Source organism: Chelonia mydas, chromosome 1, assembly GCF_015237465.2.
Source record: "Chelonia mydas isolate rCheMyd1 chromosome 1, rCheMyd1.pri.v2, whole genome shotgun sequence".
Taxonomy (NCBI): domain Eukaryota; kingdom Metazoa; phylum Chordata; order Testudines; family Cheloniidae; genus Chelonia; species Chelonia mydas.
Genome location: NC_057849.1, coordinates 309,645,448 through 309,659,678, shown reverse-complemented (window position 1 = coordinate 309,659,678; position 14,231 = coordinate 309,645,448). Strand labels below are relative to the sequence as shown.

Genomic DNA, 14,231 nt, shown 5'->3' with positions numbered 1-14,231 from the left:
CCTCACAACATTGTCACCATTTCATCTTAACAACTGGTCTTGTTTCTCTGATTAGGGTGAACAAATTGATTTGTAGTACAGGAACCTTGGGAATAGCTAAAAGGCAAATTTTGGTACCCTATGCAAATTCAGTTCAGTAAGTTACTGCACCCTGTTGGTAAACTCTTGATCATCAGACACCTGATAATAAGTGTTCTTGGCTGCACATAAAATATGAGGGCAGAGTAAGGAGCCTCATCCAAATGTGAATCTTCTCACTGACTTCAACAGTTTTCGGATCAACTCCTTTGAGAATTTTAGAGTATAATCAATACAGGGAGATATGGCAAAGGAGTTTGCAAAGTGAAGTCCTGCAAATATTTTTTAAGCGGAAAAAAGGGAATGACTGAATTTAGTGCTCATGAAAACAAGAGTCTAATAGCACTAAGTTGACTCTAAAGTAACAAGGGCTGGTGCTGTGGGAGCGTCACTCAGACAAAGAGCACGGCAATGTCCCTGCTTTTAGATCAATTCCTTAGAGACTTTCCCAGCTAAACACAAGTGTCAGAGAGGTAGCCGTGTTAGTCTGTATCCACAAAAACAATGAGTAGTCCGGTGGCACCTTAAAGACTAACCAATTTATTTGGGCATAAGCTTTCATGGGTAAAAAACCCACTTCTTCAGATGCTTATGCCCAAATAAATTGGTTAGTCTTTAAGGTGCCACCGGATTCCTCATTGTTTCTTTAAGCTAGACACAGTGCTTGCTCAGAGTGAATTATCACAAGGAGAAAGATCCAAAGTATAATGACATGGATCACAAGTGAATTATTGTTGAATGTCTGACTCACAATATGAAAGGACTAAAACATCAAAAAATAATGGATGAATAAAGCTGTACGTTACTGCTGATAATGCTGTGGTGATTAGAGATACACTCTTCCATATGACCAGATGGAAAGCAGTTTTGCAAATAGTCAAGAGAATCATTTCTATTGAAAGATACAGTAAGATTAGGGTATCGAGCTATACTGGCTTACTAGGATTATCTCAGCATCCCTGCAAGATTCGCTGGAACTGGAATGCCCCAGTTTTTCCAAACCCTGGGATGCCAGGTCACCTAAGGAGTTTCCTCCCATTTCCTCTTTACCCAATGTGCTGCTTTGAGTGCTTCATACATCAGCTCTTCACACCTGCTTTCCCAGCTTCCTATGAATATAGCACATCTGATTAGCAGAGACAGAGAGACATCCTTTGGGGCTCACAAAGCCTTCTCCTGTGGGTGCTCTATGATTGTAGGAGCCTAAATATGTCAGGGCTAATCTATGTATTTTTTTTTTTCACAGTAGGTTTCTAGCCCTTTTCCTTAGGAAGATATTCTAAAAAGATAAACCAAGCCCTCTAGTTGGAAATTCAGAATTGTTTTTTCCCCCTGAAGATCCCATCTACCCCACTACTGTCAACTCAGGCTCATCTTTTAAGGTTCATGAAACCCTTGAGCACAAACCCTTCTACTTGGAGCCAGGGATAAATGAATAAATGGGGGAGCAGGATTTATGAGGGACAAGATAAAAATATATACACTAAATCTGGAGATAGGAGAAAACAATACAGACACAAAGGGGTAAATGTACAAAGTACTGGAGTGAGGTCAGAGGGGAGGGGAAAACAGCACTCCTAGGCACCCATCACCATAGTATCCAGGCACAGTGTGTCCTGTTCTTTTGGTTTCAAATGTTTGAAAGGTCTAGTGTAAATCAAGAAGAAAAGCTGGTTAGAATCTGATCAGGCATGATACGCCTGTCTCATTTAGGGCTTGATTCTGCAGTTTACAAAACACAGGGGGTCCACTCCACCCATCTTAACTTCAGTGAAATTCTGCATCAGTGCAAGGCTCTTCTTGTGTGTTGTAAATTGCAGGATCCAGGCCTTAAAGACCAAACATTTACAGAGAAAGGAGTCGCCAAAAATATACATCTAATTCAAAATTCTGCTATTCCATGGCCTTGTCAGAGTTTGTCTCTCAAGGTGAAGGGAATTCAATTCTACAGAAATTGCTGTCACTGTGTGAAAGACAGGTTTCAGCCTGCAAAACTAGGTCAAGACACTTTCAGCAATCAAATCTCAACTGTATGCTAAAATTGTTGTTGGTGTGTTAATAAGCATCTTTTATAAGAAAGCTCTCTCCTTTTGGATGCACAGCTTTCAATAGAAGGAAACAACAAAAAATAAACCTTTATGATAAACAACATACTTAAAAACCAAAACAACATGCACTGTAATTTAAAAGTTAGAGTCAATGTTTTCATTTGCATTCCTAATCTAGAAAGAGAAGGATTCTAATCTTTCATTTATAGGATCCATTCAGAAACATGGAGGTTCAAAAATATTTTTCTGGGTTTTTTTTTTATCATTCATGGTTCAAAAATAGAATGTTAATAATCATTGTCTATTTTGTGATAATACGACAGAAAATATCATATTGCCTCTATATAAATCCATGGTATGCCCACATCTTGAATAGTATGTGCAGATGTGGTCGCTCCATCTCAAAAAAGATATACTGGGATTGGAAAAGGTTCAGAAAAGGGCAACAAAAATTATTAGGAGTAGGGAACGACTGCCAACATTTCAGCTTGGAAAAGAGACAACTATGGGGGGATATGGTAGAGGTCTATAAAATCATGACTGGTATGAAGAAAGTAAATAAGGAAGTGTTATTTACTCCTCATAACACAAGACCTCGGGGTCACACAATTAAATTAATTGGTAGCAGCTTTAAAACAAACAAAAGGAAGTATTTTTTCACACAACACACAGTGAACCTGTGGAACTCTTTGCCAGAGGATGTTGTGAAGGTCAAGACTATAAAAGGGTTCAAAAAGAACTAGATATCTTCATGGAGGATAGGTCCATCAATGGCTATTAGCCAGGATGGGCAAGGATGGTGTCCTTAGCCTCTGTTTGCCAGAAGCTGGGAATGGGTGACAGGGGATGGATACTTGTTCATTCCCTTTGGGGCACCTGGCATTGGTCACTGTTGGAACACAGGATACTGGGCTAGATGGACCTTTGGTCTTACCCAGTATGGCTGTTCTTATGAAAGCCAAGTGAAACAAAACAGAGAATAATGAAGACTGGAAAAAGGCTAATGTAGTGCCAATCTTTAAAAAAGGGAAGAAGGAGGATCCTGGGAACTACAGGCCAGTCAGCCTCACCTCAGTCCCTGGAAAAATCATGGAGCAGGTCCTCAAAGAATCAATCCTGAAGCACTTACATGAGAGGAAAGTGATCAGGAACAGTCAGCATGGATTCACCAAGGGAAGGTCATGCCTGACTAATCTAATCGCCTTTTATGACGAGATTACTGGTTCTGTGGATGAAGGGAAAGCAGTGGATGTATTGTTTCTTGACTTTAGCAAAGCTTTTGACACGGTCTCCCACAGTATTCTTGTCAGCAAGTTAAGGAAGTATGGGCTGGATGAATGCACTATAAGGTGGGTAGAAAGCTGGCTAGATTGTCGGGCTCAACGGGTAGTGATCAATGGCTCCATGTCTAGTTGGCAGCCGGTGTCAAGTGGAGTGCCCCAGGGGTCGGTCCTGGGGCCCGTTTTGTTCAATATCTTCATAAATGATCTGGAGGATGGTGTGGATTGCACTCTCAGCAAATTTGCGGATGATACTAAACTGGGAGGAGTGGTAGATACGCTGGAGGGGAGGGATAGGATACAGAAGGACCTAGACAAATTGGAGGTTTGGGCCAAAAGAAATCTGATGAGGTTCAATAAGGATAAGTGCAGGGTCCTACACTTAGGATGGAAGAATCCAATGCACCGCTACAGACTAGGGACCGAATGGCTAGGTAGCAGTTCTGCGGAAAAGGACCTAGGGGTGACAGTGGACGAGAAGCTGGATATGAGTCAGCAGTGTGCCCTTGTTGCCAAGAAGGCCAATGGCATTTTGGGATGTATAAGTAGGGGCATAGCGAGCAGATCGAGGGACGTGATCGTTCCCCTCTATTCGACGTTGGTGAGGCCTCATCTGGAGTACTGTGTCCAGTTTTGGGCCCCACACTACAAGAAGGATGTGGATAAATTGGAGAGAGTCCAGCGAAGGGCAACAAAAATGATTAGGGGTCTAGAGCACATGACTTATGAGGAGAGGCTGAGGGAGCTGGGATTGTTTAGTCTGCAGAAGAGAAGAATGAGGGGGGATTTGATAGCTGCTTTCAACTACCTGAAAGGGGGTTCCAAAGAGGATGGCTCTAGACTGTTCTCAATGGTAGCAGATGACAGAACGAGGAGTAATGGTCTCAAGTTGCAATGGGGGAGGTTTAGATTGGATATTAGGAAAAACTTTTTCACTAAGAGGGTGGTGAAACACTGGAATGCGTTACCTAGGGAGGTGGTAGAATCTCCTTCCTTAGAGGTTTTTAAGGTCAGGCTTGACAAAGCCCTGGCTGGGATGATTTAACTGGGAATTGGTCCTGCTTCGAGCAGGGGGTTGGACTAGATGACCTTCTGGGGTCCCTTCCAACCCTGATATTCTATGATTCTATGATTCTATGAAGATGGAAATCTGTTTATTTAGCTGAAATGAGGGAAAGACAAACATACACATTGTATAGCAGTTTAGTATACGAGACTGGATACTTCAGAGGTGATCCACAATCATTTATAAACAGTATCATTATTAAAAGACAGTACATACGAGAAGAATATTTCTGATAGCAGAAGGCTCTATAATCTGTCAGACAAAGGTATAACAAGATCCAATGACTGGAAGCTGAAGTTAGATAAATTCAGGCTAGAAACAAGATGGAATTTTTTAAACAGTGAGAATAATTAACCATTGGAACAACTTAGTGATGTGGAGATTTCTTCAACACTTGAGGTCTTTAAATCAAAATTAGATGTCTTTTAAAAAATATGCTTTAGCTCAAAGATAAGATATGGGCTTAATGTAGGAAACAGTGAAATTCTATAGCCTGCATTATGCAAGAGGTCAGACTAGATTATCACAATGGTCCTTTCTTGCCTTAAAATTTTTGAATATGTCCATTATCAAATAAAAATATCAAACCCTGAGATAGTATCAAACTATGCTCCCAAAAATCATTGAAAAGTGATGCTGTTTCAATGGATACTTTTCCAGCATCTTTCATCCCCCATCATTTACAATTTTTTAGTACAGACGGTTGACTTCTCTTGGGCGGTGGAGGGATGAGAGAGGTTTTGAAGAAGTTCTAGCTTCTCTCAGCCACATTACACATTAATTTGTCACTAAAAATCCAGAGTGTGTGTTAGCATGTTTTTTCTCTACACCAAGCCACTCCACCGTCTCATGCTAGTAGAATTCAGAGATCCCTCAGATCTATTGGGAAAGGCTACATAAAATGTTACGAGATGGAAGTATATTTTAGAATTTCACAGGTAATGTTAGAACCCTGCTTAGTCAAGGTAATTAAGCCTGTGAGCAATCCCATTGACTTTAGTAGGATGAGTCATGTGCTTAAAGCGAGGCATGTACTTTAGTGCCTTGCTGAACTGGGGCCCAATTCTGTAAGAGGCTGAGGGCTCTCAACTCCCATTAACTCTAGTGGGAGTCAAGGAAGCTCAGCACCTCACAAGGGCAGGTCTTTACTCTGGGATGCCCATGGCTGAAGGTCTCTGTTCATCTTATCTAAAAGGGATTAAAACAAACTTACAATAAACATAGGTAATATGTGCATGAAAGGAGATCCACAGAGATAATTAATTAAAATAAACAGAACTAATGAGAAAGCAAAAACTGGAAAGACATCATATCTGATGTCACATCTCCAGTAGATATAGCAGGGGAAAGCACTGTTCTCTTAACCACAGCACTTTAAACTGACTTTGAAAAATCTGCAGATTAGCAAATAGGAGACTTTTAAAACTAACCATGTAACCTGGTGCTCTGCACTGCCATATGCGAAATCCAAGTTTGATTCTTGGTTTGGGATCAAATCCTGGCCCCATTGAAATCAGAGCCATTGTCTTCCACAGGGCGAGTATTTCACCCCTGGTTTCTAACTACCTCAGCTAGCAGGGGTGAGGTGTGCCAAAGAAGCAGCCCAATCAACTGCTGGAGGAGGATGGACTAAAATCACAGTAGTGACTTTTCTGGCTTGTTAAAATAAAAGTGTTGATGGCCTACAAGAGAGTCTTCATGGATCAAATGTATACAAAAATCAGATCATCGGGGCAAGGGACTCACACTCCAACCTCCACACATGATTTTTGAAAAAATATAAGCAAATATTCATCATCAAGAAACACATCCATTGTGGGGAATTCCGGAGCTCACAATGTCTATAGGGAGATTACATTTTGCTTAGCTTTCAAATATTGCAAAATGTATGCAGCTCTCTAAATCAATTTCCTGAGAAAAAATTTAACTTGTGAAAGTAAGAAAGTAATAAAAATGGCAAACCTTTAGGCCCTTTAACATTTGATAGACCAGGAACTGGATTCGATCTTCAGTTAGTTTCTCATGCTTCATTATCTTACTCAAGTCTGTTCCCATAAACGGCATGACTAGGTAGCTAAAGAAAATTGAGTACAAAATAACTCCATCAAGTTTGTCAAAGTGAAACATACCAGTACATTACATCTCAATGATCATTAGAAATTACAGTTCTTACCATTTAATTAAGCTACTAGTTAATTTGATCTCCCATTGAATTAAATACCTCTAGAACCAAATAATTTCTACTAAAAACAATATGACTTCCATGCTTTATTTTTATCAGTTATGATTGCCTGAAGCAGGTACTGAGTAATTCAATCACTAGTTATAAGAAGAAAAGGAGTACTTGTAGCACCTTAGAGACTAACCAATTTATTTGAGCACAAGCTTTCATGAGCTACAGCTCACTTCATCGGATGCATCGGATGAAGTGAGCTGTAGCTCATGAAAGCTTATGCTCAAATAAATTGGTTAGTCTCTAAGGTGCCACAAGTACTCCTTTGCTTTTTGCGAATACAGACTAACACGGCTGTTACTCTGAAACCTCGTTATAACAAGTTGTCAGTTAATAGGAAATAACAAATTCTGAACATGATAAAAGAGCCCAAGGAAGATGTGTGTGTGCTTAAAAGATAACTAGATAAAAAGCTCTGTAATTTACACATTGTTTACCTTAGAAGAACTATCATGAGTTATGCAAACCAGTAGGTACTATCCATAACAAGGTCAACGACATACCTGAGTCAAAGTCACAGGAACAGATCTGATCAAAAGCAGAAGAGGGTATTACTGTAAGGCATGATTTCTCAACGTGGAGGTCATGAAAAAGTATCAGCGGGTCATGACCACCCTGCACTTCCCATATTTCTAAATGGGAAGGGAGTCCAGGTATGGAAAAAGTTGAGAACTATTGTTGTATGTCAAGTTGATATTTCAGGCCTACCCTGAACAATGGGACAGTTTGGGACCTCATGTTTTTGAGGGCCTTCAGTAGGCTCACAATTCAGAATCTAGCCTGTTGTCCAACTCTGGCAGGAGGACCAGCCTATAGCAACTAATATAGACACATACACTTCCAGCAGTTTAAGGATCAAACCTTAAGGCTGCACCTGTATGTAATAAAAACTAGACCCAGTTATGAAGTGTAGAAATACATTTTATCATTGTCTGATCTATAAAGATTTCACTAATTTGTCTTAAAGGGTTTTTCTTGATTTAAAATATATGGACTTTCAATATTTTATGTTCAGTCGTACAATAACTGAGGTTTGCCACACAGCATCAGCGTCATTAAAAGAGAAATAGAAAATTTTATTCTCAAACTAAAGAAAGAGCAACAGACATTGAATGTTAAACCACAGAGAAAGGGGACAATAAGATAGTTTCAAAGAACTACGGCTGGGATTTTCAAAAGAGCCTAAGGGAATGAGGCTCCCAAATCCCTTTCAATGGAATTTAGGCACCTAACTCCCTTAGACTTCCTTTGGTGCAAAGTTTAAGCAATTTAATTTAAGTAAAATGTGGAGAAACAGAAGTTAAGTGGAGGAGCAGAGAATGAAACCTCTCTGCTCTCTCTATCAGTGTATTTATGGCACATGAAAAAACATTTCTCACTGATAAAGTGGATGACCCAGACAATAGATTTTAACCTCCAATATGCTGGTGTTCCTGAACAATGAAAGCATAGATGGACATATTATTTTTTCCACAATCTTATCAAAGTCAATTATCGAGAGGCCATGAATATTTGAAGTGAGCTAGAAAGAACTTACTGAACATTCTAGCAAAAACACAGGTTTTAAGGAAAAAAATCTAGAGGATTTACTAACAACATTTTTATTATTAATTATTATTAGAGATATTCAAACATGCTGAAGGGATTCAGAAGCACTAATCCAGGGGTTCTCAAACTGGGGGTCGTGACCACTTGCAATATTATTATGTGAGGGGTCGCGAGCATCAGCCTCCATCCCCAAGCCCCACTTCACCTCCAGCATTTATAATAGTATTAAATATAAAAAAAAAGCTTTTAATTTATAAGGGTGGTCGCACTCATAAGTTTGCTATGTGAAAGGGATAGGGTTGCCAACTTTCTAATAGCACAAAACGGAACACCCCGGCCGCGCCCCATGTCCCACCCCTCCCAGAGGCCACGCCTATGCCCCATCCCTTCTCTGAGGCCCCACGCCCTGCTTGCTCCATCCCCCCTCCCTCCATCGCTCGCACTCCCCCACCCTCACTCACTTTCACCGGGCTGGAGCAGGGGGTTGGGGTGCAGACGAGGTGTGAGGGCTCCAGCTGGAGGTGTGGACTCTGGGGTGGGGCCGGGGATTAGGGGTTTGGGCTGCAGGAGGGGGCTCCAAGCTGGAGCAGGGGAGCTGGGGGCTGAGGGCTCCAGCTGGGGGTGTGGGTTCTGGGGTAGGGTCAGGGATGAGGGGTTTGGGGTACAGGAGGGGGCTTATGGCTGGGGCAGGGAGGGTACAGGGTGCAGGCTCCAGGAGGGAGTTTGGGTGCTGGAGGGGACTCTGGGCTGGGGCAGGGGGTTGGGGTACAGGGGGGGGGTCCCGGAGGCAATTACTGCGGCTCCCAGGAAGTACCCGCCAGGTCCCTGTGACCCCTATATGCATGGGCGGCCAGGGAGGCGCCATGGCACCGAGAGCTGCCCTCGCGCCCACAGGCACTGCCCCTACAGCTCCCATTGGTCACTGTTCCTGGCCAATGGGAGCTGCGGACCTGGCACTTGGGTGAGGGCAGCGCATGGAGCCTCCCTGTGCCTAGGGGCTGGAAGGATCTAGCAGCCGCTTCCAGGAGCCACACGGAGCCAAAGCAGGTAGGAAGCCTGCCTTAGCCCCAGGCCCCCGCTGTGCCACCAACCGGACTTTTAAAGGCCTGGTTGGCAGTGCCAATCAGAGCTGCCAGGGTCCGTTTTCAACCGGGGGTTCCGGTCAAAAACCGGATGCCAGGCAACCCTGGAAAGTGGTCACCAATACAAAAGTTTGAGAACTACTGCACTAATCCAACATTCAATGGGACTTGTGCTCCTAAATCCTTTAAGTGCTTTTGCAAACTCATTATTATATTTTGGTGACACAAAAACACTGGTAGGGACATGAGCCCATTGTGCTAGGTATTGGACAAACATATTTGAAGATACAGTCCCTGCCCCACACCTCGTACAATCCAAGGGCCTGAGCTTGTAATCTGATACATATGGTTGGACACCTCCATGCATGCAGACCACCACCAATTCCTTTAATTTAGAACAAAATGCAACCAGTGAATGTGATAAACAACAGGATGGGAAGGAGGTAATTTGATTACACTAACTAGCTATACGTACATGTAACCCTCAAGGAGATTACTTCAATTCCTGGTACTCTGTGTGCTGGTAGCTCAGAGAGAGGCACACTGTCCCTGATAGGGAGGGCGAGCCAAAGGCAGACTCAGAGTCTGTTGAGCAACAAACAGGGAGAGAGATACCCTTCCCACGGAGCTCAGGAGAGAGGAGAAGCCATTTTGGAGCCGTCTGGACTCTGGAGTCAGCAGGGCCATCCTTAGGCATGTGCAGCATACACAGCTGCGTAGGGCACCTGAAAATTTGGGGCAGCCTGGGTCTTAGTGTCTACCCACCCCGCTTCTTCCTATCACTGTTCTGACCCTTCCTGCAGGCTCCCACAGCTGGCTCCTGCAGCCTGGTGTGTCTTCCTCCAGAGGGGATCTAGTAACTTAAAAGTGAAAAAGTCCTCCAGCTTTCCAGACCTATTTGCACCACATTGAAACCATTAAGGAGCCATTCAAGTGGTAATGAAGCCATTTAACAGGCATTTGCCAACCCCAGATATACACCATCAGTTTCTGAATTTACTGACAAAAACAGTTGTGCATTACTGTAATATTTACTCAGAACATGTCAGTCTACAGGACCTTAGTTTAAAATTTGCTTTAAAAATATTTCATTAGAAGATTGCTGAAGATTACAAAATCGCATCTCTAAAAAATCCTTGGATAGATTTTTAGATGCACAATCTGAGTATTCATCTTTAGCCTTAAATGCTTGGATCTTCAGACATATAGTTTTTTAAATAAATCCTTCAAAAGACCACCCTTACCTAAAATACACGTTAATTTTAATTACTATAGTACAAAAAACTTGCTTCCAAAGTCTTCCTGTCCTTTCTGTCCATCCTTTTCTTCCTTCACTCCCCTGTTGAAGAGAGCCCTTAAACGCACAACATCCCTTTCCTTCCAGAAAGCTGGACAAACGAGTTTCCCCTTCTCTACTTCTGACTATTTGATGAACTAGTTTTAAGAGAACCCTCCAGCAAAATCAATACCTTAGTAAGATATAAAATCCTTTGTTATGCCTAAAATTTTTGGAAACATATTTTTTAAAGTTGGTGAAATTTCCTAAACATGTCTATTGTTATGGAGATTACACAAAGTAAATTAGTGTTCCCTTTTTCTAAAAGCAATGAACATTGTTATGAACACACTAACCTTCTGTGACTGCTTAATTTAAAATAATGTCTTTGTTTCAATGAATTAAATATGTAGTAATCTGGAATGATTACTTTATGAAGGCTTAAGAGTACACTGAAAATATAAAATCAGTTTAGAAATACTGATTAAGAAAATGTGAAACAGAGAAGAGCTGCATCATGTATTCCATAATATTTAATGTTGTATTCAGCAGGACAGCTGATTTGCCCTCAAAGTTTGCAAATAAATCTCTGACAAACTTGAGGGTACATCAAAAAACCTGTGACTGCCATTTTTTATTCCCAAGATTAGTGCTTTTAATTAGGTACCTTCTCCATGTCCAGTCTTTACCTTCACCTACTGGCATGCAGTGGAAAATATGCTCCATTTTCTTTAGAAATAAATTGCAGAAGAGTGTTTTTTCAAATGTCATTTGCTTCATTTGGGCTCAGGGATTTGGCTGGAAGGGGGTGAGCAGGGAGGGGGAGGGAATAGGAAGAGGGAGACCATGGGGAGAGGGCGGGGCTTGGGCAGACTGATGGTGGGCCTGGGGCAGAGTAGGGTGGGGCCACAGGCAGAAGAGGTGGGCTGGGGAGCTAGCCTCCCCAAGCGGCAGCTTCACCCACCACCCATGACAGCAGATAAGAACGGGTCGGCTCCCGCACACCCAGGGCGCGCTGCAGTCTCCTTAGGCAGAGGCCGTATTCACAGAGCCAAATGCACCAGCGCCGCACATTCTGCGTGAGGGAGAGGGTACAGGGGTCTCTGCAGGGAACTATGACTCTCCATCACCATGAGGCAGACCGGGTGGCTCTGTATCCTTTGCTGCCTCCCCCTCCCACCCCCGCGTTGTGAGTCTGGGCTGCCGTCGGGCATAGGGGCACCAATTTTAATAATACTATGTAGGGCCCCATAAATCCTAAGTACGGCCCTGGGAGTCAGCCAAGGAAAGGGCAGGATTGGCCTCTGGGGACCTGAAAGCAAGGTCCCTCAGCTTGGGCCTTTCCCTCTCCAAAGGTGACCTCCAGTTTGTAGAGTTTTGAACTCTATGTGAGATCAGTCACCACGTGGCCAGCTCTGCTCTGGCTGCTAGTCCGGGGCTGCTGCCTGCTGTGAGCGTGTCTGAGCACTGGGGTGGGAGACTAAAATCCAGATTTTACTATACTTTTGTAATCTCCACCTTAAGCCCTACACCCCTTTGTGGTGAGGGGAAATCCTGGCACCAGAAGCAGCCTGACTCCTATATGAAGAGGACACCTGCCAGCAGTGGTTGTCAGCCCTCTGCAGTGACGGAGGAGTCCAGAGCCATCTCTGAACCTGAGGATCTGTGGCGGAGTTGTGAGTCTCCATCTTTTAGTTAGCTAGTCAGGGAAATAGTTTGGGAGACCACTTACCAGGAGCACCATTTTGGGGGTGCAAGGGGGGCTCAAGGCTCCCCCCCCCATTTTCATATTGGAGGTTTGCTAACAGCACATGCCCTAGCCCCAGACGGAGCTCTTAACTGCAACACAATTTGAGTGTGATATGTAATGAGTTCTCAAAAAGAAAAGGAGTACTTGTGGCACCTTAGAGATTAACCAATTTATTTGAGCATAAGCTTTTGTGAGCTACAGCTCACTTCATCTGATGCATAAAGGTGGAACCTGTAATGAGTTCTGTGCTGCTCCAAGCTTCTGCCTTTGGGGCAGGGAGTTTGTTTATAAACAGAGGCAGGGTGATTAACATAACAAAAGGCTTGTCGTTAAATTAAATTAAGGATCATTAGATGATCCTGAAAGCATTGCCAGGCACTCCAGTTAAAAAATAGGAAACAAAGAGTAGGAATAAATGGTGAGAATAGAAAGAGGTAGTGGTGCCCCCCAGGAGTCTGTACTGGGACCTGTGCTGTTCAACATATTCTTAAATGATCTGGAAAAAGGGGTAAACAGTGAGGTGGTAAAATTTGCAGATGATACAAAATTACTGAAAATAGTTAAGTCCAAAGCTGACTGCAAAGAGTTACAAAGGGATCTCACAAAACTAGATGACTTGGCAACACAATGGCAGATGAAATTCAATGTTGATAAATGCAAAATAATGCACATGGCAAAATATAATCCCAACTATACATACAAAATGATGGGGTCTAAATTAGCTGTTACTTGTCAAGAAAGAGAATTTGTGGATAGTTCTCTGAAAATATCTGCTCAATGTGCAATGGCAATCAAATAAGCTAACAGAATACTGGAAATCATTAGGAAAGGGTTAGATACTAAGACAGAAAATATCATATTGCCTCTATATAAATCCATGGTACACCCACATATTGCATATTGTGTGCAGATTTGGTCATCCCATCTCAAAAAAAGATATATTGGATTTAGAAAAGATACAGAGAAGGGAAACAGAAATGCTTAGGGGTATGGACACCTTCCATATGAGCAGAGATTAAAAAGACTGGGACTTTTCAGCTTGGAAAAGAGATGCCTAAGGGGGGATATGATAGAGGCCCATAAAATAATGAATGGTATGGGAAAACTGAATAAGGAAATGTTATTTACTCCTTCACACAACACAAGAACTAGGGGTCACCCAATGAAATTAATAGGCAGCAGATTTAAAACAAACAAAATAAAGTATTTCTTCATGGTCAACCTGTGGAACTCATTGCCAGGGCATGTTGTAAGGCCAAAACTATAACAGGGTTCCAATAAGAACTAGGTAAGTTCATGGAGGATAGGTCCGTCAATGGCTATTAGCTGGGGTGGGGGTCATGATCCAACACCATATTCTGCGTGTCCCTAACCTCTGTTTGCGAGAAGCTGGGAATGGGCTATGGGATGAATCATTTTGATGATTGCCATATTCTGTTCATTCCCTCCGAAGCATCTGATATTGGTCACTGTTGGAAGACAGGATATTGGGCTACATGGACCACTGGTCTTCCCCCGTATGGCCATTCTGATGTTCTTATATAGATCCCAGATGTATGTGCCTCCCACTGTGACCCACTAGACCCCACTCCCCTCCCAGAGCTGAGACAGAACCCAGGAATCCTGACAGAGGCTCTCTCTCCACAGAGTTAGTAACAAAGTAAGAATATACATTCAAATTTTAAACCTAACCAGTGTCCCTTAGGTGACTTGCCACAAGATGTCAGAATATGTTAGTATTAGCGCTGAGTGGGTCTAATATTTATTTAATTTTCTTTCTTTTGTGTAGAATTAAATACAGTGCTCCTGTCAGCTAATTGTTATCTGCCAAAAAACTTCAGTTTTCAAGTGCCTAAGTAAGCCCCTGGAA

At 42.6% G+C, this 14,231-nt stretch overlaps 1 protein-coding gene across 2 annotated transcripts in view; it reads right to left on the bottom strand.

Moving 5' to 3' along the window:
• MAPK12 (mitogen-activated protein kinase 12) overlaps positions 1-14,231 on the bottom strand; it is a 71,996-nt gene that overhangs the window by 26,911 nt on the left and 30,854 nt on the right. For both annotated transcript variants that reach the window (XM_037889007.2, XM_043550532.1), the window contains one exon: positions 6,435-6,546. In XM_037889007.2, the coding sequence (XP_037744935.1) occupies positions 6,435-6,546 (112 nt within the window). The remainder of the gene's footprint in view (positions 1-6,434; positions 6,547-14,231) is intronic.